This window comes from Colobus angolensis, unplaced genomic scaffold, assembly GCF_000951035.1.
Source record: "Colobus angolensis palliatus isolate OR3802 unplaced genomic scaffold, Cang.pa_1.0 Scaffold15, whole genome shotgun sequence".
Lineage (NCBI taxonomy): Eukaryota > Metazoa > Chordata > Mammalia > Primates > Cercopithecidae > Colobus > Colobus angolensis.
Window position 1 is genome coordinate 5,750,743 of NW_012114599.1, and position 25,184 is coordinate 5,775,926.

At 39.7% G+C, this 25,184-nt stretch overlaps 1 protein-coding gene across 3 annotated transcripts in view; it reads left to right on the top strand.

The window, feature by feature from the left end:
- THADA (thyroid adenoma associated) overlaps positions 1-25,184 on the top strand; it is a 359,044-nt gene that overhangs the window by 135,994 nt on the left and 197,866 nt on the right. For all 3 annotated transcript variants that reach the window (XM_011935906.1, XM_011935908.1, XM_011935907.1), the window contains one exon: positions 24,266-24,355. In XM_011935906.1, coding sequence (XP_011791296.1) covers positions 24,266-24,355 — 90 coding nt within the window. The remainder of the gene's footprint in view (positions 1-24,265; positions 24,356-25,184) is intronic.

The window sequence follows — 25,184 nt, forward strand, 5'->3', positions numbered from 1 at the left end:
TTGGGAAAAAGAGAAACATCTTTTAATTCTTCATTTAGAATTGATGTTTTTCAGATTTACATAGTGCAAAGTGTGTTTGGATGAGTATAAGCCAGAATCTAACCTATCCTTTGCATAAATGCCTTTCTGCAATACTGCTTATTCAGGATAGGCTTCTTTTGTTTCTTCTTCTTGTTAGCCTGCTCTCTTACTCTTGTTTCACACATTATAGCATTTAATATGTTCCTGTTTTCAACTGACAGAATTACTCTTTGCATTGTAGTGTGTGTATGAGGGAGAAAGAGCGAGAGTGTGTGCGCGTGCAAGAGAGAAAGTGTGTATGATGGAGAGAAGTACTGCAAGCATACCAAGAAACAGCTGCCTCCTAAAATTTATAATCAACAGTAGAAAGAAAAATAGAGGTTTTTTTTAAAAAGGGAATTCCATAGAAGCAGGTATACAGTAATATAGGGAACAGATGGAAAAAAAGGAAGTGACACTCTCAGGGAGGTGAGATGAGATTAAGAGCAATCTGTGAATAAGAAGGAGCTTTAGAAAATTAAAAAATACGATAGCCCAAGTAAAAATTTCAGTACATGGTAGGGAAGACAGTAAAAGGACACTGCCAGAGATTGACCTAGAGAGAGGGAGATGGAACATGGGAAAGAAAAAATAAGATTAGAAGATTATCAGGCAGTTCAACGTTCAACTTATAGAAGTTCAGAAAGGAGAGCAAAGTGAGGGCGGTAAGTTATCAAGTAGCATAAGAAAATAAGAAAATGTAGAACTAAAGGACATGAGTCCTAGTACAGTCAGTGAAAAATGATTCACAGCAAGACTCGTCATTTCCAAAATTTTGTGAAGTAAGAGGAAAAAAAAAAACAGCTCACTTATAGAGAATTAAGAATCAAAATGACAATGGACTTAGAAGTTAATGGAGCATTGCCTGCAAAATTCTGAGGGCATATGATTTGCTTCTTATTCTGTATTTAACTGAACTGTTAATAACACTTGGAGCTAAAATAGAATGTACTTTTATTTATTTTAAAAGTTTTCTTTTAAATTAAAGTCAAGGAAAACGTCTTTCTCTTTCTTTCCTGGACATACATAAATACAGCATCTTTCCCAGACATACATTAATACAGCACCTAAGTATTTTTTAAAAGTTAGTTGCCAAACAATATTGTTTGACATAACCATGTATGTGTAATTTTGTGTGTGTGAGTGTGTGTGTGTTTAGACAGGGTCTCCTTCTGTCACTCAAGCTGGAGTGCAGTGGTGCGATCTTGGCTCACTGCAGCCTCAGCCTCTTGGGCTCAAAAGATGTTCCCACCTCAGCCACCCAAGTAGCTGGGCCAACAGGCTCACGTCACTACACCTGGCTGATTTTTATATTTTTTGTAGAGATGGGTTTTCACCATGTTGCCCAGGCTGGTCTTGAACTCCTGGACTCAAGCAATTCTTCTGCCTTGGCCTCCCAAAGTGTTGGGATTACAGGCATGAGCCACTGAACCTGGCTAATTTAATGTTTTTATATGTGCATGTAAAAGGTCTAGAATGGACAAAGTGGAGTTTCTCCTTCTACTTACTTATTTGTATATTGCCTGTTTTTTTTTTTAATAAATGAGTGCATATTAATTGCAATTAATAGAATATAGCTAAAGAGAAGGGAAGAAAATAGACCTAATTTATTTCTTCATTTATTTAAAAGAAAAAAGTTGGCACGCCAGGGCAGGAGGATTATTTGAGGCCAGGAGTTTGAGACCAGTCTGGGCAATATAGTGAGACCCTGTCTGTATAATAAAGAATTAGCCAGGCATAGTAGTGCATGCCTGTAGTCCTGGCTACTTGGAAGATTGAGGCAGAAGGATCACTTGAGCCCAGTGAGCCATGATTGCACTACTGCACTCCAACCTGGGTGACAGAGCGAGATACTGTCTCTTAAAAACAAAATGTAGAAAGTGCATGCTATATTGTTCTCCTCTGCTAGGTGCTATAAGAAATATAGTTGAAGTAGCAAACACAGCTTCAACCTTTGAACAATTTGGGGTCTGGCTGTTAAGGGGAAACACACATGTAAGGGAATGACTCTCAGCCATGTTGAAAGTCTGACTCTGTGTGATTTCAATGTACAGGCAGCTCTTGGGGCCAAGAAAATTCCTTTCCAGGGTCTGCAGGAGGTGGCAATCTACTAACTTTAGAGTGTTTTTAAAAAACCACCATTTGTGAGAAAATCAAACACAGGACTCTCATCTTGAAATATAATTTAATAAATTTCATTTGCATGTATACAGAAACCAACCTACTTACTGTTGCCAGTCCCGGGAGCCAGAGGTTAGAGTTTCTAATAATAATAGCAATAATGAGTTATACTTACTCCAGATTAGTTTTCTAGCTCTCCAAGAAACAAATGGCTAAGATGTCCAAAATGTTCTTTTCACAACTCTGCCAAATGCTGGCTTTCCCTCTCTGTCTGGAAATCCAGCCAATCTGTTGAAAATTATCCTATTCTTTGAGTACTTCCAGGCAGTTCTTCAGAAGGAAGACTAATTCCTGCAGTCTGAGATGGACGTCCACTACATAAGAGACTCTTTTCCATACTTCTGCAGCTGAGGAAAATCACACCTTGTATTCTGAGTCTTATTTCTTCTAATTGTGAATTTGGGAAAATATATGTATACCAGACATCACATCATACCTATAGTCAGCATTGTGTCTTAATTGGGAGTGTAACATTTGCCTGGTGACTACTTGGGATTTTTTTGTTTGTTTATTTTTCTTGTAAATAAGTCTTGGCCTGAGTGTTCTCAGACTTACAAAAAACATGGGTTCACTGGGGAAAAGTGAAGCGTTTAGCCTGAATAAGAACAAATACACACAGTCTTTTCTAGTTTGATTTGCATGGGAGTTAGATGTTTTTGGGGAGTGGGTGGAGGGTAGTAAGGGATATTCTAGTATATTAGTAAGAGTTTCTTAATTTGAATACAGGAGAGACAGGAGACTTATTGGACCAAATGGAATTATCTGTGGTCCAGTGATCTCCAAAAATGCTTTGTAACAGCAGATGATTAGATTTTAAAAGATTAGTTTAGCTGGCAGTTTGCCTGCTCATCTACCCCCATAAATTCAGTGGGTGGGCCTGGCTCAGTGTGTGGGAGTAGAGGCTCAGGTAAGGACCCTTAATCTAACCTGACCAGGCTGATTGACAGCAGTGGAGAGACTGCCATACAACCAAACCACGGGGACACATGAATTCCTTTGAAAACTGGCCTGTCTGGGTCACAATGTGTCCTCTGCTTGTTGAAAAGATGCCTAACACAGAAGTAGTTGGATTACCTGTAAAATAGAAACCTGGGAATGTCTAATGACTAGATTGGTAAATAAGAGAATTGGATTCTAGTTGTGTATTTACCTCCAAGCTGTATTTTGATGTTGGGAGACTCACTTCATTTTCTTGGGTATCAGTTTTCTCATCTGTAAAAGGAAATGAGTAGAGTCGTAGATCTTTGAAAATACTTCCACTTTTATTATGTTCCTTGAAATATGGGACTGTTGGCAGCACCCCCTCACTTGAACAATATGAGTTGGCGTATTAATATTAATCTTAGTTAAAAGAGTTAACTGAACAAAATGTTAGAATAGAAACAAAAAAAAATTATTTGAGAATATTGGACCTTATGCTAAATTAGGCTATTCATTTTTAATGAATAGAAGAGAGGAATTGTTGGGTGATTTCTTTTCTTTCTTTCTTTTTGAGATAGAGTCTCGCTCTGTCACCAAGGCTGGAGTGCAGTGGTACTATCTCAGCTCACTGCAACCTCCGCCTCCTGGGTGCGAGTGGCTCTCCTGCCTCAGCCGCCCGAGTAGCTGGGACTACAGGTATGCACCATCACACCCGGCTAATTTTTGTATTTTTAGTAGAGACAGGGTTTCACCATGTTGGCCAGGCTAGTATTGAACCCCTGACCTCAGGTGATTAACCTGCCTCAGCCTCCCAAAGTGCTGGGATTACAGACGTGAGCCACCATGCCCAGCCTATGATTTCTTGATAGCATAGTACTGTTTGAACTGTTTGCATGTTTAGTACACATTCCTGACTGAGGTTATGTGATGCTTTTTAGAATTAACAAAGAAGAGTTTCTGTAATCTTGCACATATCTTTAGAGTCAGGTTGATTAACATGGGACCCCTATGGCTGAAAAGAAGGAGCAGGTTTTGTGGGAAGTTCTAAAAAATAGCAAGAAGATAGCAAATATTTACTAATGCCTCCTATGTAGTAGACACCATTCTGGGTGCTGGGATCACAGCAGAAATTAAATAGTCTTTAGTCTTAGGGAGCTAACATTCCTAGTGAGAGGAGATGGACTTTAAACATGTTTCGGTAAAACAACAGTAACCGTTAATGTTACAAAAAAGTAAAATTGGTATTGTAGGAAATAATGGACAGTGGTGGATGGAATGTGCTTCTGTAGGTTGGAAAGATAGGGATGATAGGAAATGGGGAAATCAGGAGTGTAGATAACTGTTCAGAGTTTCACTTTAGAGCTTCTAAAGCCATCAAACTCTAAACTTTGCCTCTGTAGCTCATGGTGGCAGTTCAGAGTCTGTGCTTGCCTAAGGATAAGAGGGAGGCCAAACTGTTGATCACTTGCCTCAATCCTGCTTCAACCAGAACAGCTCTGGTTTCTTTGTTTATTTTAATTTAATAGCATATTTTTTATTGTGGTAAAATACACATAACATAAAATTTACCATCTTAACCATTTTTAAGCATATAGTTCAATGATATTAACTATCTTTAGATTCTTGTGTAACCATCACCACCATTTATGTTCAGAATTCTTTTTATTTTGCAAAACTGAAACTCAATACTCCTTAATAACTCTTCATTCCCCTTTTCCTCTAGTGCCCCAGTAACCACCATTCTACTTTCTGTCTCTATGAATTTGACTATTCTAGCCACCTCATAGAAGTGAAATCATACAGTGTTTGTCTTTTTGTGACTGGCTTATTTATAGCCACCCCTGCTCTCTTCCGTTACTATTTATATGGAATATATTTTCCCATGATTTTACTTTTAATCTATTTGTGTCCCTAGATCTAAAGCAAGTCTCTTGTAAACAGCATATAGTTGGGCCATTTTTTTTTTTTGTCCATTCTGCCTATCTTTTGTCTTGTGGTTGGTGAGTTTAATCCTTTATGTTTAAAGTAGTTACTAATGAGAAACTTACTTGTGTAATTTGGCTATTTGTTTTCTATATGCCTTATAGCTTTTTTTTTTTTTGTCCCTTGTTTCCTGCAGTGCTGGGTTCTTTTTATGTTTAGTTTATTTTTTGCTGTGAAATGTTTTAATTTCCTCATCATTTCCTTTGTGTGTATGTGTATATTCTATAACTATTTTCTTTGTGGCTACCATGGGTTTAAATGTAATATTCTAAGGTTGTAACATCCTGATTTGAATTTGTGCTACCTTAACTTCAATAGTATACAAAAACTCTGCTCCTATATGGCTTCGTCTCTACCCCCTTTCAGTTACTGATGTCACAGATTTATGTCTTTATACAGGTGTGTCCAAAACATTAATAGTTGTTTTATTTTTGTGTGTAAATCAATTTATGTAGAAAACAAAGTATGAAGTGATAACAATACTGGTTTTTAATCTAATAATAGTTTTTAAAAATATGCTAGTCTCTTAAATTTTTGTAGATTATGAAAAGTGGAGTTATAAACCAGAGTTACAATGATACTAGCTTTTATAACTCCCCATGTATTTACCTTTACTGGGATCTTTATTTTTCATATGACTTCAAGTTCTTGTCCAGTGTCCTTTTATTTCAGCTTGCAGGACTCTTTTTATATTTCTTGCAGGGCAGATCTAGTGGTAATGAACTTACTTAGTTTTTGTTTATCTGGGAATATCTTATTTTCTCTTGAAGGACAGTTTGCCAGGTATCGGATTCTTGGTTAACGGGTTTTTTTTGTTTGTTTCTTTCAGCACTTTGAATATATCAGCCCACTGCCTTCTAGCCTCTGAAGTTTGTAAGAAATTGGCTGATAATCTTATTCAGGACCCTTTGCATGTAATAAGTCACTTTTTCTTTAAGACGGGGTCTTGCCCTGTCACCAAGATTGGAGTGCAGTGGTGCAATCACAGCTCACTGCAGCTTTGACCTCCTGGGTTCAAGTGATTCTCCTACCTCAGCTTCCCAAGTAGCTGGGACCACAGGAGCACACCACCATGACTGGCTAATTTTTAAAATTTTTTGTAGAGACAGTGTCTCACCATGTTGCCTGGGCTTCTCTTTCTGCTTTCAAGCTTATCTCTTTGTCTTTGTCTTTTGACAGTTTGATTTTAATGTGTGTAGGTCTTTTTCAGTTCATCCTATCTGGAGTTATTGAGCTTCTTGGATGTTTATATTCGTGTCTTTCATCAAACTTGGGAAGTGTTGGTCGTTACTTCTTCAGATAATCTCTTTACCTCTTTCTCTCTCTCTTCTCCTTCTAGAACTCCCATAATGTTTGTTCACCTGATGGTGTTTCACAGGTCCCTTGGACTTATTCACATTTCTTTAATCTCTTTTTTGTTCCTCAGACTCAATAATTTCCATTGTCCTATCTCCAGGTTCATTGATTATTTCCTCTACATACTCAAATCTGCCTTTGAATCCGTCTAATGAATTTTTTACTTCAGTTCTTGTACATTTTAGCTGTAGGTATTTATATATGTTTCTTTTTAGGTTTCTATCTCTTTATTAATATTTTCATTTTGTTCATATATCATTTTCTTGACTTTCTCCATGTCTTCTTTTAGTTTTTTGAACAGCTTCAAGAAACTTGTTTTAAAGCCTTTGTCTAGCAAGCCTACCATCGAGTCTTTCTCAGGGACAGTTCCTATTGGGTACCCCACCCCCACCCCGCCGCCTCTGAATTGGCCATCTTTCCCTGTTTCTTTGTATGCCTAGTAGGGTTTTGTTTGTTTGTTTGTTTTGTTGTTGTTGTTGGAAACAGGATGCTTGAATCTGATAGTGTAGTAACTCTGGAAATCAGATACTCCCTCTTTCTCAGGGTTTGCTGATTTCTGTTTTTATTTCTGTTGTTTGATTGTGGTAGGCTCTATCTGTGTCAGGGGTCTGCCTGATGTGTAAGCTTAAGGTTTTCTCAGGTCTTTTTTGAGCCTGCACCTTTCATTGGGTGTGTGTGATAACCTTCTACATTCTCCTGATATGTGGTTACTTTTGAATGTCCTAGACTTTAAATATCTGGCTTCTAAAAGTGGGAAAAGAGAAAAATGAAGAAGAAAATAAAAGCAAAAAAAAAAAAGAAAGAAAAAAAGAAAAAAGTGAATTGCCCTTTAAATTCCTTGGAAGTTGCTTCAGCCTCAGGGAAGGGGTTTGTAACTGTGCTAAGAGGGTTGCAACAATGGCTGCCTGCCTGTGTGTTTGTATCTCCAAGATCAGAACAACAACCATTGATCAAAGCACAGATCCCCAAATTTTTGGAGGACAGGATCCTTATCCTACAAGCTTTGCGTAAGCTGATCTTGGAGCATGTGCATTGTTGCCTGCCATGAGGCCACGGATTGGTCAGCTACAGTGCTAGGAGCTGAAACTGACCAAAATTTACTGCAGTTTACTGTCCAATCCTTCAGACAGACTGCAGAATTTCAAAATGGTTACCTTAGACCCATTCTGACAGTGCAGTTGTTGCCTTCGTGAGAACACAGGTTCCTGGTGCTTCCTACTTAGTCATCTTTCCAGAATCCTTTCTCTGGTTTTGTTTTGTTTTGATGCTTTATTAATAAAAATTGGTATTATATTTGAAATAAGTAATCCATTGCTTTAAAGATTTGGAAAAACAATTGCCTTGGAAAAAACTAGTTATGTTTATTCTTTCCCCCTTAGTGCTGTCAAAAATCAGATAACATAGAGACAAATCTCTAAGCAGAAAGTTTTATTTAGGAATATATATATAACAGAATTGTGAATTGGGGACATACACAAAGACCAGAGTGGTTTTTGGTATGTCCAAAGAACAAAGGAAAAGGTGAGGATTTTATTGGGAAAGGGAAATGTTACATAAAATGTTTTGAAACAAAGTTCATTGGTGCTAGAAAGCTCTGATTGGTGAGTCATGGTGGTAGGTAAAATGACAGGTCGTTTCAGCAGCTACTAGGTAAGACTAGTCTTAAGGCTATGGGAAGTTATTTCAGCAGCTGGGCTTGTGAGACAGTTCCTGAAGCTGGCACTTTGTGTCCTGAGTGCTTTTTCCCTGGGTTCCTTGACTCTGATTTACCTGAATATGACAGGAATGACTCCAATTCCTATAATCAGTTTTTGCAGTGCCTTAACTCTTGTGTTTTAACATTTGCGACAGGCAGATTAATGGCCCTTCAAAGATCTCAGATCCTAATTCCTGGAATCCGTAAATGCTACCTTGTAAGGAAAAGGGGATCTTTGTGGATGTGATTAAGAATCTTGAGTTGGGGTGATGATTATTTCGGCTTAGCTGGGTGGGCCCTAGTGAAATTGCCTATACAAAGGAGGCAGAGGGAGATTTGGGAGACAGAAGAAAAGAGTATGACCACAGTGACAGAGATTGGAGTAATATAGATAGGGTTTGATATGGTTTGGCTGTGACCCCATCCAAATCTCATCTTGAATTGTAGTTCCCTTAATCCCTATGCATCTTGGGAGGGAACCGGTGGGAGGTAATTGAATCATGGGGGTGATGGTTTTATAAGGGGCTTTTTCCCCATTGCTTGGCTCTCATTCTCTCTCCTGCTGCCCTGTGAAGAGGTGTCTTCCACCATGATTGTAAATTTCCTGAGGCCTCCCCAGCCATGCAGAACTGTGAGTCAATTAAACCTCTTTTCTTTACAAATTACTCGGTCTCAGGTATTTCTTCATAGCAGCGTGAAAACGAACTAATACGCAGCTATAAGCCAAGAAATACTGACAGCCACCAGCAGGTGGAAGAGTTCAAGATGGGTTCTTCTGTACTCTCTAGAGGTACCTTGCTGACACTTTGATTTTGATACCCTTGATACTGATTTCAGACTTCTGACCTCTAGAACTGTGAGAGAATCAATATAGTGAAGGTAAATTGTGTGCTCCTTGTTATCAGCATCTCTTTTATTTAGTGTTACCTTTTCCATAGAGTCTCAGTGCCTTCAGTATTATAACTGTGTTTCAATTGCATATTGCTGCATAACAAGCAACCCCAAAATTTAATGACTTAAAATATCAATTTATCATTTCTCACAATTCTGTGTGTCAGCCGTGTTTAGATGGGCAGTCCTTCTTCACCTTGTGTTGTCATCTGGGATCACTTAGGTGGCTGCTTTCATCTGGGGCCTCAGTGGGGCTGATACAACCAACATGGCTTCACACTCACGTTTTTGGGGCTGGCAGTAGAAGAATAAATGACTGGGGGCTGAAGTGGCCTCTCTCTAGCAGAGTAGTCAGGACTTCAAGAGGGTGAACCCAGAACCTGCCGTGCTTTGTAAAACTTAAGCCAGAACTAGCACAGTGTCACTTCCACTGCCTTCTGCTGATCAAAGCAAGTCATAAGGCATCCTACAGTCAAGGGAAGGGGAAGTAGACCCACCTCTTCAAAGGAAGGAGGCATTTACACATAAGGAACGTTAGAAGTTTGTTGACCATCTTTGGAAAAAGTCAATCATAAACTGTTTAGTAAATGATTATTGAATTAAACTATAAGAGATTATTTGATTCTGAGATTTTAGAAATGATTTTTAGAAACATTTTCTAAAAAATAATTCCTAATTAAAAAATATCCATGTGAGCTCCCCAAATGGGACCTTGCACACATGAGAAATTCAAGAGATTGATATTTACTCACCAACTCACTGTGTAAAGGAGTAGAAATGTGTTTCCTGGCCCACCTTTGGGCCAGTGACTTCACGGGGGCCATGGCAGGGCTCTTCTAGAACCAACACCTTTCACTTCCCTCTCTCAGGATAGTATTGTAATAGGCAGTTTAGTGATTTGGGAATTCTCCACCTTGAAAGCAACTTCTGAAAGGGAAGAATTAGAAAAGCAACACGTCACATTAGCCAGGCATGGCAGCATGCGCCTGTAGTCTCAGCTACTTGGGAGGCTGAGGCAAGAGGATCACTTGAGCCCAGGAGTTTGAGGCTGCAGTGAGCTCTGATTGTGCTACCACACTCTTAGCCTGGGTGACAGAGCAAGACTCTGTCTCAATAAAACAAAAAACAAAAGTCCAAAAATCTCATGGCTGCGTGCAGAGGATTGGCAGGGAAACAAAGATACTGGTAGGAGCCCTCATCAGTGTGCTCAAAACAGAGGCCCTGAGGAGGATGCTTTCCTTCAAACATGGTTTGCCTGAAAGGGCTTCCTGGTAGATCCATCACTGTGATTACACAGACTTCCTGAGTGTGAGATTCTGACCACGGGACTCCTAACTTCTCTTTCTAACCACTCATTCGTTTGTTAACTACTCTAGGGAGAAAAGCTAGTGTCAGTCCAGTCTTAGGTAGTAGATTCCATGAACAGAATCAGAGATGGACTTCCTGATGGGATTTCAAACTGAGATTTCTTTTTATTAGCTGTTTCTCTTTTATTAGTTTGCATTTGATCATGTCCTTTGAAATGCATATGCATGCTTTGTCTTCTTTGTAGGTTTGTTTCCTTTGCGGGGGTGGGGGGTGGAGTATTATTTTTCTTAAGATGAGCTTGCTGTTTTTATCAGCAATCACTGTGGTGAGGAGACACAGACCTTTAGATGATTTCTCTCCTGTGGGGTGGTTTTATAGGCCAGAATCTAGGGAATAGCTCCGTTTTAATAGTTTATTGGGTTCCCAATTGAAATACCAACTGAAAACCCCCAGGCTTTTGCCTTCAGCATTTGTTTTCATCCAGTGAGCAGATTTATGGTGTTTGCTCCATGCCTGTGAATAAGTCCTGTTTTTAAAAACTGGTCACAATCCACACCTTTACTGCTGTTTCTTATGCAGTTCCTTATTCCTACATGGTGGCTTTGCTTGTCTTTGTTAGCTTTTCTTTTTATATCTCTGTGCATTACTCTGTTGATCCCTATTCCTGAGATGATCGAGAATGATATGGGATGTGTGTGTGAGAAATGGGTGTGTGTGGATACCTTCCCCCCTTTTTAATGCATTTCACCAAATGCCTTTTTTCACTACACAGTAGTTTTCATTGGTATACTTTTTGTTCAGAAGCATGTGCTTCTGGCGTTGCAACTTTTCATATGTGTGGCAGATCTTGAAGACAGGGTTTCTATCAGAAATTGGAGCTTGGTTCAAATTTTTTCTAGGCTGTTAGATGTCAGGTTGGATTAAAAACCTACCAAAATGGCCAAAGCCCAGATGCTCTAAAAACTCAAGAACTAGACACTCGGCATTACCAAGGTTAGATGTGGAATGTGCAGACAAATTGACATAGCTGGAGTAGCAGCATTCCACATATGGCTTAACCCAAATGGGAGTAAGTTGTTCTTGGTGTCAAGGTTAGTGCCCCGGAAAAATGTATGGCCAGACAAATGTTCACACACAGGAGAGGCACAGAGAGTGTAACACACAGAGACTACTGTGTTAAAATGGCTTCAGATTGATATGGAACCGCTCTTGATATGCTAGTAAGTGCAGTAAGCCGATTATAGAACAATGTATGAGGAGAGAGGTGTAGATGGACGTACATCAAAACATTAAACTGGTGGCTAAATTTTGTTGGTAAGTTTGTGGTGATTTTTAGATTTCTCTTTGCAGTATTCTTTTTTGTCTATTTTTTCCTCAATAAAAATATAGTGCTAGAATAATTTTTATAAAGCTTTAAAAATAAAACAAAATGGTGCCTGGCAGGTGTTTTGATTGATTCAGTAAACCTCCGTTGCTGACCTGTTTTGTCCAGGCCCTGACTGGGCTCTGTGGAGTCTAGCAATGAATGGATCATGCCAAGGGTTGCCTTATTGGTGGAGGTTACCGCCACTCTTGCTCTCTGCACCTTATGCTTGGTGCTAGGCAAATGGAGATCTGCAAGTAGCTTCCGTGTTTCCCCAAGGGCCTCTCATCCGTTGTGCCTGCATATCCTTACCTGGTGGGAGAGGGAATAACTCAGCTTTTGCATAGTCTGACAGTTCTGAATTTAAAGCTACTTGATTCTCATTCTTTATCCTGATTTGTTTGTTTTCACTAATGTCTGTTTTATCCCATTCACAATTTTTGGTGATCTCCTTTTTTCTTCCTAGGAGCTTGAACTTACAGAGCTTCAGTTTTTCCTTTTTGGTTATCACTTTTATTGTTTTCCAGGCTAGTTTTTGATCACATAGATAAACGTTTGAAATGCCTGTCACATGGCCGGGCGCGGTGGCTCAAGCCTGTAATCCCAGCACTTTGGGAGGCCAAGACGGGCAGATCACAAGGTCAGGAGATCGAGACCATCCTGGCTAACACGGTGAAACCCCGTCTCTACTAAAAAAAACTACAAAAAACTAGCCGGGCGAGGTGGCGGGCGCCTGTAGTCCCAGCTACTCGGGAGGCTGAGGCAGGAGAATGGCGTGAACCCGGGAGGCGGAGCTTGCAGTGAGCCGAGATCGCACCACTGCACTCCAGCCTAGGTGACAGAGCGAGACTCCATCTCAAAAAAAAAAAAAAAAGAAGAAGAAATGCCTGTCACTGAAGAATTTACCCCCAGGGCTCGCTATATCTGCGGTGGTAACTTGTTAGCCTGTTTGCTTGTTTGGGTGAACTAGAATTGAACTGTTTGTAAACCAGTGAGATAAGCTTTATTTATTTGTGTTTAAGAACATTTCAAGCTCTGGCAGGATACTCAGTTTATTAACTCAAATGATGATTCTGAATGTCACTACATTTATAGCTGATGATGCATTTTGTGAAATTATTAGTGTGTTACTATCTTGGTCATAATTCCTTTCCTCCTTGCCTGTCTTAAGGACTCTGTCCTTGTGTTTCGCTTCACTCACTCGGCAACTGTTTATTGGGCACCAGCTGTAACCTGGGCATTATACTCAGTATCTTAAATATTGTGGAGAAAAAGAAGTTAGCTATGGTTTCTTCCTGTGCAGAGTGTATAATCTAGTGGGCGAAATAAGCAAGAAAACAGGAAGTTTCATGTATGACATGCTACCTGTGTTAGGGAAAGCACAGGGTGTAGTGTACAGCTGAGGACAGGTACCTAAGCTAGACTTGAGATATCAGGGAATGTGTCCTGGAAGAAGTCTGCCTAATCCCAAAATTGAAAGATTATTTGGAGTTAGTCTGATAAGAGGGGTGCGGTGGGCAGCAGAGACAGTAGAGGTGTTCCTGGAAGAAGGTACAATGTTTGCCACAATCTAGACGGTAGACAGAGCATGGAATGTTGATGGAACTGAAAGACATGGTCCTTAACCTACAGAAATCTGTGCTCTACTTGAAGTGATAAGGGACACATTTAGTGAAGGTGCTTGGGGTCACCATGTTTCTACTCTTTAGCCTAGTCCATCTGCTCTTGTATCTCTCCTATTCAGAAACTGTCAAAGCCCATAAGACAGCAAAGCTGTTAGTTTGGCATTCAAATTTCTAAAATAAAATTATGCCAGAAAAAAAAATTGTTCTATCTTCTTTTGTCGTGAAGTCCTCTTGTCTTTCAGTCAACTTAACTACTTTTCCCTTCTATGCTGTCTTATCTCCTTTTTAACCCAGTCTTACTAATTTTTCAAGACCCATTTTGGTTTCCATTTTCTTTTTTCTGTTTTTGAGACCCCGAGTCTCCCTCTGTCGCTTACCCAGGCTGGGTTGCAGTGGTGCAATCTTGGCTCACTGCAGCCTCCGCCTCCCGGGTTCAAGCAATTCTCCTGCCTCAGTTTCTGGAGTAGCTGGGATTACAGGCACATACCACCACGCCCAGCTAAATTTATTGTATTTTTAGTAGAGACGGGGTTTCACCGTGTTGACCAGGCTGGTCTCGAACTCCTGACCTCAAGGGATCTGCCTACCTCAGCCTCCCAAAGTGCTGGGATTACAGGTTTGAGCCACTGCAGCCTGCCTTGTTTTCCATTTTCCCCACAAAACTATCCGTAATGTCTCCAACCCAAATGATATATTTTCCAACTCCGAACTCTTATTGTAAACATCATTCACTTGACTCTTACAATGGTTTGCCTTATGCTATTAGTTATATCATATGTGAATACTTGTCTTCTTAACCAGGTTTTAAGCTCCAAGAGCACTGACTGTCTTTTACTCTTAGTATCTCCCATAGGATTGAGCCCAACATGAAGCATGTAGGTACTTTAAAGAAATATTTGCTACTTTTGTGAAAAAAATGCCATCACATTACAGTTTTGATTAAGTGGCAAGTGAGAGAGAAGACTCACATATTCTAGGATTCAGAGCAGGGAGATTCAAATATGACCTAAAACGGTCCTATGATCTTGTCCTTTTAAAGTAAGGCTAGATTACAGACCTTACATGGGCAGTCCAAAACCTATGAAATTCTTTCATATAGAGGCACTATTACAAATGGTGATTCTTCACTCAGTACAACCATGAAAACTAACCATGGTCATGGTTAGTTGAAGGCTGGTGTTGATATCAGCCTAATTTCTGAATTCAAGATGCTGTAGAGTCTACAGTAGACCTTTTGATGTAATTGAGAATCAGAAGTTAAGTCCCTTAGATAATTCTGATTCTCCTACCCTCTACCTCTTGAGAGTCTGTTTTATAATACACAAGAATTGTTAATGTTGCGTATCCTTCAGACATACTATGTGAATATTTAACCAAGTCTTTACTAGCTTTTGGCTAATGCAGAGTTGAGATGATGCTCCCTGGCGAGTACATGGAGCTCAGCTCTTTTGTCTTTGTAGTAAATTAAAACTCTGGCCTTTTAGCTGAGCTAAACCAGAAATAGGATTGACATTTCTGTGTTGAGGAACCTAAGAATGTTAGAAGGATACATCTTGTATGCTCAGTGCTTGAACAAGGTTGAAATTATCTGTAGAAAATAATTTTGGTGTTTTTAAATCCTGATAGATTCATAGTTGGTACTTCCAAGTCCGCACCATCAAGCATGGCCACAATAATTTTAACAGTATACTTTTGAAAAGATGTAGTCAAAAACCTACTTTGCTCCTAAAAACAAAACAATTAGTTAAAATGTTCACTGAAGTTTAATTTTCAGTAAGTACCTTCTTTATATATCTTCCAAGATAGACTAGTTGGTAAATATTTGCTAAGGTAACTGCATGACATAACTTCCTGTTTGGGACAATTAGCTTAATTCAATTAAAATAATGACTTTAATCCTAGAATAGGAGCTCCACTGCCCTTTTCTCAGTGGTATTATGGTCAGCAGAGCCAGTTATCTATCAGGCAGTTTCTAGATCATAGTGATAGAATCATGTGGTGTGCATAAGTGAGAATATGTGTGTTTCTTACTCAACCAAGAGATAGCAGGCCACTTATTTCTCTGGAAATTAATAACTAATTCCTCAAGAAGACATATCCGTTGCCTTTCTGTTTGTATAGTGAGAGATTCTGAATGAGCAAATATACTCAGGAATCCCAATGCTAAACTCAAAGATTTACCTTTAAGTGACTCCTCTTCACAGAATCAAAAGCCAAGGAAAGGACATTAACAGTGGAAATTGATGTTCTTGACCAGTTTTGCTCTGAGGTGGTCAAGAATAAACAATGGTCTGTAGTGGAGTGATTTTGCTTTCTCCCTGTGTAAAACAGTGATCCTGTAAAACTCAAGTTTGTAATTTATTAACAAGGAAATGTACATATAATCATTTGTAGCTGCAGGAGACTAGCAATAACCGAAAGGCCTGTCATTAGGGATTAAGTAAATTACAGTCAATCATACAATAGATTACTCTGTAGCCATTAAATGGAAGAGAATAGATCAGTGTGCGTGACATGGAATAATTTTGCAGATTAGGTGAAAAAAACTCAAGGTGCAGAAAAGTGTATATAATATGATTATTTGTAAGGAAAAAACTACAAACTTAAAAGTATGTACCTGTATGTGTGGAATTTTTTTAAATAGGAAAGCTGAAATACTATTACACAGTTCTCTATGAGGAAGGGTACTGTGGGGAGTGTAGTGTGTTTTTTAACATTTGCGTTTTTACTTTTTCCATTAAAATATCTAATAAATAAAAAAGGAAAGGAACATATTTCGGATAGAATGTTCAATAAAAATTTAATGGGTCTGTAATTTGGAAAGGGAGTAAGAATTTCTTTTTTTAAAAGACCTTTGATTTTATGAAATAGGTAACAGACTACGTGTAAAATATGTATAAGGTTTAAAGAATAACAATGCAATAAACACCTTGGATCTAACACCTAGTTTAAGAAATGGAACATTACAGTAGTCTCCCCTTATCTGTGGGGGATACTTTTCAAGACCCCCAGTGGATGCCTCGAACCATGGATAGTGCTGAACCATATATACACTATATTTTTTCCTATGCACACATAGCTGTGATGAAGTTTATCTATTAGATGCAATTAGAGATTAACAACAATAACTAATAATAAAATAGAACAACTATAACAATATGCCAGCATCACTACTCTTGTGCTTTGGGGCCATTATTAAGTAAAATAAAAGTTCCTTGAACACAAGCCCTGTGACACCAGGACAGTTGATCTGATAAGAGTTGGCTACTAAATGACTAATATACAGGAAAAAACATAGTATACATACGGTTCAGTGCTGTCCACGGTTTCAGGCATCCACTAGGGGTACGGAAATGTATCCCCTCAGAGAAGGGGGGACTACTGTAGTGTTCCACTTCTCTAGCTAGGTGGTAGATCCAAAGTGTTTATTGTTTTATTCTTTAAAGCTCACACACAGTGGGGACTGCTATACTGTAGTTTACTCATGTTTTGTTGATGAACATGTGACTGCTATGCATATGCTTGTACAAGCCTTCTGATGCCGGTGTTCAAGAGTTTATCTAGGCCATTTACCTGGAGTAGCATTCTTGAGTCACTGGGTAAACACATCTCTGACTTTCAGGAAAATCCCAAATTATTTTTCAGAATTGTAGTAATTTGCATTTCCATCAACAGTGTCTGAAAGATTCAATACGTGGTATTACCAGACTTATTAGGCTTTGCCAATAGTCTTTGGTATAGTAATTTTTTTTTTTTTGAGAGGAAGTCGCCCTGTTGCCCAGGCTGGAATGCAGTGGTGTGATCTCAGCTCATGGCAAGCTCCACCTCCTGGGTTCATGCCACTCTCCTGCCTCAGCCTCCCAAGTAGCTGGGACTACAGGCACTCACCATCATGCCCGGTTAATTTTTTTGTGTTTTTAGTAGAGATGGGGTTTCACCGTGTTAGCAGGATGGTCTCGATCTCCTGACCGCGTGATCCGCCCGCCTTGGCCTCCCAAAGTGCTGGGATTACAGGCGTGAGCCACCGCGCCCGGCCATCCCTTGGTATAGTTGAGCGTCCTTTCTACTGTTTCTTGACCACTCATGTTTATCTTCTGTGAATTGCATTTTGATAGGTGTGTCTATTTTTATATTATTTGTCTTTTATTCGGTGATCACTTGAGTTCTTTGTATATTCTGGATACTGATTATGTAATTCTTAGATATATGCATACAAATGTTCTCCCAATTTGTGGCCTATATTTTTATTTTAAATTTAAGAACTTTGTTATCCAGAGGGAGACACTATATCTTCCAATGCTGTTCATTATATAAACATACTTGAATAGAGTCCAGAAAGTCCAGAACAAAGGGCAGTCAGTGCTTCGCTTTGCAATAGTGACACAGTGGCAGTAACTCATCTTGTCTCTCAACAGCATCTGTCTCCCATTTCTGGTGAAAATTCGGGTGAATTTTCCCATGAATACATCACACTGTTGGCTCCTTCAGTTAATCTAAGTGATAAGTTGGCACCAAATCCATTCAGTTTGTCTCATACAACATTTAATTAAGGTTACTACCAATAGGACACCAAGCAGCAGGATGAGCTCAGCTTTCAGTATTGACATCAACTATGCCTTCCAGCACCTCAGATCCAATCACTTGTACAAATCCAACAAATCAACAGGGTCTATGGTAGAAACTCAAATGGCTGTCTTTTGAAGTTTTTGTATTGACCTTTCCATTTAGCCCAAGCCATTAAGCCAGATACAGCAGAATGTGTTAGTGATTGTACAGACTTTATCTTAACCTGTAGATTAGAAGTCTAAGAAAATTTTTCATTTATATTGTTATGACTTGCCCTGTAAATTGAAGCAAATCTGAATGGCTTTATGGGCTGAAGTGCTATCAGTGATGACCTTAGTTAAAATCAGTTGATACATTTTGTACCATGTTTTTAATTGAATGACTCTTATAGCAGAACTAACCAACCACAGGGTATGCAAAAATAATGAGTTGCTTATACCTCTGGGAAGCTTCTGTGAATAGCCAAGCCTAACCCCATTTTGGAGAGATCTTCATAGTCATCTTCATATGACCTACTGGTGCTTAAACATTTGAAATTTGCTTACAACCACCCCTAAGGTGCAAATCACCGTGTTTGGTTGGGGGGAGAGTTAATGCCTGCTTTCACACACCTAGTACCCCTGTAAAGAAAGCATTTGTTTAGAGTTTGGGGAGTTCCCTACATCAGCTGAGGAGCATATGTTAACAGTGCCTTCATCGTGGTCTAACAATCTGCTGGTAAATCTTAAAGTTTCTAGTTTAGTCCAAAGAATGTATTCTAGTCCTTGGTTTTGGAGGGACTGCTTAAGTGCAGTCATTCCAGCCTATCCTGTTTTGCCCTCACCAACAGCTGAGTGGCATTCAGCTGTCCCTTGCAATGACTGAGCTATGGCTATAGAAAAGGGAAGGGCATTCAGAGATATTGATGGGTGTTTTGCAAAGGGTCAGGTGCTTGGAGCCAAGGCCATAACATATAGTTTCTGATAGACTTCTCAGTAAGGTTAAGGGGAAAGCAATCAAATTGTGCTTCAAGCCATCTGAGGTAGGCTCACAGACCCAGCAGTTGGTTAAATTCAGTGTGTTCATGACAGTTTGGGGGAAGAGCAGAGCATTTTCCTTGGTGAGGAAGGCTCTGGGGGCAATTTAAAAAAACAGACACCATTAACTTTCTTCCTTCCATTGTACCTCCCGGAGTCTGAGATAGTCTCTTCCCAGGAGTCAAGGTTTTTCTCTCTACTTCCTCAAAATCAGTTGTCCCATTTCAGTATTTATAACTTTGTCTTTTTTCCAGTTGCTCCCTACTTGCAACCAGACATTTTGTCTAGAATAGTTAGATGCAAGAGGGACAAGGCGTTTTTATAAATCTTACAGAGACCCTTTATGTACTCATGCGCCACCTTAGGAAGACTCATCAAGCTGTGTACTCAAGCAAGTAGTCATTATCTTATGATTTAGGACCAGGTTAATCCTTTTAAGAGAATCCAGGTGGCTAAATAGAATTAAGTTAGAATTTCCTAGGGCCCTTTTGCCCAGGTTGCCACATGGAAGGTGTACTAACTAGGCTGCCTGGATTTGTCATTAGGGGAAAGAAAGAAGCATCATGCCAGGAATGCTCAGGGCAGAATCCCAAATTTTCAAAATAGGTTAAAAAAAGCCCTTCATGCATTTCTTTTTCGTCGTCTTCTTTTTTTTTGGTGACAGGGTCTCGCTCTGTACTTGGCTAGAGTGCAGTGGCACGATCTCAGCTCACTGCAACCTCTGCCTCCCAGGTTCAAGCAATTCTCTTGCATCAGCCTACTAAGTAGCTGGGATTACAGGCACATGCTATCTCAACTGGCTAATTTTTGTATCTTTAGTACAGACAGGATTTCACCATGTTGGCCAGGCTGGTCTCGAACTCCTCAATTCAAGTAATCTGCTGTCCTCAGCCTCCCAAAGTGCTGGGATTGCAAGCGTGAGCCACCCCACCTGGCTATTTCTTTTCTCTCTCTTTTTTTTTTTTTTTTTTGAGACAGAGTCTCTTGTTGCCCAGGCTGGAGTACAATGGCATGATCTTGGCTCACTATAACCTCTGCCTGCCAGGTCCAAGTGATTCTCCTTCCTCAGCTTCCTGAGTAACTGGGATTACAGGCGTGCACCACCAGGCCCGGCTAATTTTGTATTTTTTTTTTTTTTAGTAGAGATGGGGGTTTCTCCATGTTGGTCAGGCTGGTCTTGAACTCCCGACCTCAGATGATCTGCTCGCCTCGGCCTCCCAAAGTGTTGGAATTACAGTTGTGAGCCACTGCACCCGGCCCCGGCTATTTCTTTATGCTGTTTTAAAGCCTTGAAGTCAATGGAATTTAATTTTTATACATAGTAGTGAAACAGGAAAGGTTCCCTTACCCCCCTCACAGGGTGTGTGATGGGATCGTAGCTCGGTTCTTCATTGCCTGCTGCTCAAACCTATAGGGGAACATACAGACAGGCAGGCTATGGGGCTCCCACTCCACAGCAGTGTCGAGGGGTGAATGTTTACAGCTGAAGCCCCAGTGGGTTTGTGTTACAGGGTGTTCTTTCAGTTTAACTGTCCATAGGCAGCTTGTGTTAGTCAGCTCAATTAGACCCCCTTCCTTATCACAAGCACAGAGGGCTTTCTGTATCCCAAGATTTTTGCCTGGGTATACTGGAAGAATTTGATCACATGTTGGCTTGGAGAATTAGTGCAGGGTTTTATTGAGTCAAAGTAGCTCTCAGCAGATGGGGGAACCGGAAGGGAGATGGTTTTCCCCTGGATTTGGGCCACTTGGTGGCCTGTCTCTTCTTTGACTGCCCTGGCCAAACTCCGCATTATTTCGCCAGGTGATGGCCTGCTGGCATGCCGGTCTGCTGGTGCCTGTTGGTATACTCTTGACATCCAGCTGCTTGTGTGTTCCTCCGCCCATGTGCTCCTCTTGATGTCCAGCCACTTGTGTGCCTGCGTGCTAGGGTTTCGGGGGATTTTATAGGCACAGGATAGAGGCATGGGAGGCCAGGGTGGTCTTGGGAAATGCAACATTTGGGCGTGAAGGCAGGACTGCTTGTCTTCACCTAGGTCCATGGGCATAGGCCAGGGGTGGAGCCTTCACCAGGAACCTGCCCTCTTCCTCCCAGCACTTCCCTGCCTGCTTTCCATATCAGTGGGAGGTTGGGATCCAATTGTAATTTTGTCTGTGTAGATAATCAGTTACCACACTGCATTTCTCTGTGATCTGCAGTATTAACTGTTTCACAAATCAAGATTTTATATGTGTACTAATGTATGTCTGCTCCTTTGCTTTCTATCCTATTTTATTGGCTTACTCGTACCCAGAGTCTTTGAGTTTTATGATATGTTTAGCTATCTGGGTGAGTCCTCCAACCTTATTCTTTAAGATTATCTTTGCTACTCTTACTCTTGGTCCTTGATATGTCTATATACATTTTAAAATCTACTTCTCAGGGCCGAGTGAAGTGGCTCATGCCTGTAATCCCAGCACTGTGGGAGGCTGAGGTGGGCCAGTCACCTGAGGTCAGGAATTGGAGACCAGTCTAGCCAACATAGTGAAACCCCGTCTCTACTAAAAATATGAAAAATTAGCCGGATGTGGTGGCGTACACCTGTAATCCCAGCTACTTGGGAGGCTGAGGCACGAGAATTGCTTGAACCCAGGAGGCGGAGGTTGCAGTGAGCCGAAATTGTAGCACTGCACTCCAGCCTGAGCAACAGAGCAAGACTGTCTAAAAATAAATAAATAAATAAAATGAAGTAAAATAAACTTCTCAGGTCACTTGCAGACACACAAACACGCACACACACACACACACACACACACACACACAATTACTGTGTTTATTATTGTAATCAGTTTGGGGAGAATGTCATGTTTATAATATGGAATCCTCTAATCTATGAGCATAGCACATCTCCTTTGTTTGTTTGTTTGTTTGAGACAGATTCTCACTCTGTCACCCAGGCTGGAGTGCAATGACACAATCTTGGCTTACTGCAACCTCTGCCTCCCGGGTTCAAGTGATTCTTCTGCCTCAGCCTCCAGAGTAGCTGGGATTACAGGCATGCACCACCACACCTGGCTAATTTTATATCTTTTTAGTAGAGACAGGGTTTCTCCATGTTGGTCAGGCTGGTCTTGAACTCCCAACCTCAGGTGATCTGCCCAGCTCGGCCTCCCAAAGTGCTGGGATTACAGGTATGAGCCACTGCACCCAGCACCACATCTCCTTTTTAAGGCATATCTTTTTTTTTAAGCAACATCTCCCTATTAAAAATATGAAATACCAATGTAGAAAAAAAAGAACCTTGATCTCTATCTCACATTATACACAAAAATTAATTTGAAATGGATCATAGACCTCAATGTAAAAGCTAAAACCATAAAGCTTCTGGAAGAAGACATACGATATGTTTCTTAGGTAGAGATTTCTTAGGCCATAGAAAGCATGAATCATAAAAGAAAAAAATTGATTAAATAGTGGACTTTGTCAAAAATGTTTAAATTCTGCTCATCAAAAGACATTATTAAATAAGTTGGCAAGCCACAAACTAGAAGAATGTATATGCCATGCATGTATATGACCAAGGAAAAGCAACCTATTAAAAATGAGCAAAAATCTTGAAGAGATACTTCACAAAGGGTCATACCAATGACCAAAGCACATGAAAAGTGTTCAACATCATTCGTCGTCAAGGAAATGCAAATCAAATTCATGGGAGATACACCATTGCATACCCACAAGGATGGCTACAAAGGAAGGAAAAACAAAACAACAGCAAATGTTGAAAGGAATGTAGAAATCTCCGTCAGAAATCTACCTTATTTTTGGGAGTGTAAAATGGTGTAATTATTTTGGGAAACTGTCAGTTTCCTAAATGATTAGACATGTGTTACAGTTTTATTCTCAGATATTAATTCAGGAGAAATGAAAACATGTTCTTAAAATGTCTTATATAAGAATTTTATAACAGCTTTATTCATAATAGTAAAGAAAAAAGAAAACAAAAAGGTAAAGAGCCCATGCCTGTCAAGAGGAAATTAATAAACAAACGTACAGATTCATGTAGTGGAATACTACTCAACAGAAAAAGAACCAGATTGATATGTTGAATAACATGGATAAATTTCATAAACTCTGTGCTGAGCGAAAAAAGCAAGACAAAAAATGTATTATTACATTTATATGAAATTCTAGAATAGACAAAACCAAACTGTGATGATAGAAAGCAAATCAGAGGTTGCTTTGTGGGGCAGGAGTTTGCTGGGAAGGGGCATGGAGGATCTTTGTGGGATGATGGAAATTTTCTGAGTCTTCATAGGGGTGTGGAGTACTGAGTGTATGTTTTTGTGGGTTGAATGGTACACTTGATCAGAGCATTTTGCTGTGTGTAAAACCGTTTCAATTTTTTAAAAGTGTGATACTCTGGATTTCAGTTAATAGGAACGTAACACGCAGAGCTGATAAAAATGGGTAGGTTAGGGAATATTTATGTCACCCCTTCAGAGTAATTCTTTAATAGTTACGGAGACCGTATGATCCTAAATGCCATATTTAGCTTGAGCTTTTTGGTCAGTGGTGCAGTCTGAGGAGCTATTTTACTTTCATAGTTCAAGAGAAGTTTTTATAAAGTTGAAAAAGATAATTCTTACAAGTTCAGCAAGGATTGGATTTCCAGAACTTCACATGCCAAGACTGTGCTTCTCCTAACCTTACTCCAAACCAGTGGTTCTCAATCAGGGGCCATTTTGTCCCACAGGGTATGTTTGGCAATGTCTAAAGACATTTTCATTGTCATGATTGTTGGGGAGGGGTGTTGTGCTGCTAGCATCTAGTGAGTAGAAGCCATGGAGGCTGCTAAACATCCCACAATGTGTAGAACGGCCCCCTGAAACAAAGAGTTATTTGGTCCAAACTGTCATTGGTGCCAGGGTTGGGAAAGCTTGTTCTAGACCTGCCCTTATAACTGAAGCTGAGTCAGTCTCAGTCAATCAGGTGTTGACTCTATTTATCGTCCAAATCAGTTGTGGAAACTTGGCATTTGCACAGATTACATATTTCTTCCCTGATAGAATTTCGTATCAAATATTTGTAAACACGCATAAATTTTGAGATAAAAGTTCATGGATTGAGAACACTTCAGAAATCAAAATTATCATTTATGTTGATTGTTAAATTCTTAAGATGCTGTAAATTCTGTTTTTAACTGTATTTAATTAAATAGCCAAACAAATAACTGTACTTATCTTCCTTTTTTAAAAAAAGGCTTTATTATCAGATCAAAGGGAATAAATGGTAATAACTTTTTTCCTCCTTCTTTCCCAGAATGACCGGGAGAGAGTTTTTCTCTCGATTCCCAGAACTCTATCCTTTTCTTCTCAAACAGTTGGAAACTGTAGCCAATGCAGTGGACAGGTAAGAAGAGAATTGGGTGGAGGAAAATGAACTCAAGGATGTGAATTACCTTAGTAAGTGAGATTTTTCCCTCTAGGCAACTGTTTTTAATACAGTTCTTCCCTTTTTAAAATTTGTTTAAATGTTTTCCTTGAGACAGGGTCTTTCCCTGTCGTCCAAGCTGGAGTACAGTGGTGGCCACCACTCCCTGCCCATTTTTGTATTTTTTGTAGAGATAGGGTTTCGCCGTGTTCCAGGCTGGTCTCAAACTCCTGAGCTCAAGCAATCTGCCTACCTGGGCCTCTCAAAGTGCAGGGATTACAGGCTTGAGCCACTGTGCATGGTCAGACTGCTTCCTTGTAATAAAATTGACTTTTTTATTAAAGTACTTTTTTATAATTATATCATATTACTTGGTTCTCTATAGTAAATTTGTACCTGAAAAGTTGTGTAAAATCCTGTCTTTATATTTTAAAAATCCTATTTTATGTTAAATTTTATCAAACTTAATTCCATTTTCAGTGGTATAGAAACTAGGAATCACATGGTGATTTCTTCTATTATGAATTATTTTCTTCCTATTTTTTTAAAAAAATCTGTATTTACATATTGAGTTTGCTTTATGCATACCTGTCGTTTTATATTACCGGCTTGTTGCAACTTACCATTGTGAAACTATAGCAATTAGCTGACTAATATGATCACTTGCATTCAGAAATGGTTCTGGTCTACCTGAGCGAAACTGGCCAGTGTCCTTGGAAACACAGAGCAAGGCCATTACGAGGGCTTCCAGTCTTATAGTTCACCATTGTCTTAAAAATCACATTCTAGCTGGCGCAGTGGTTCACAC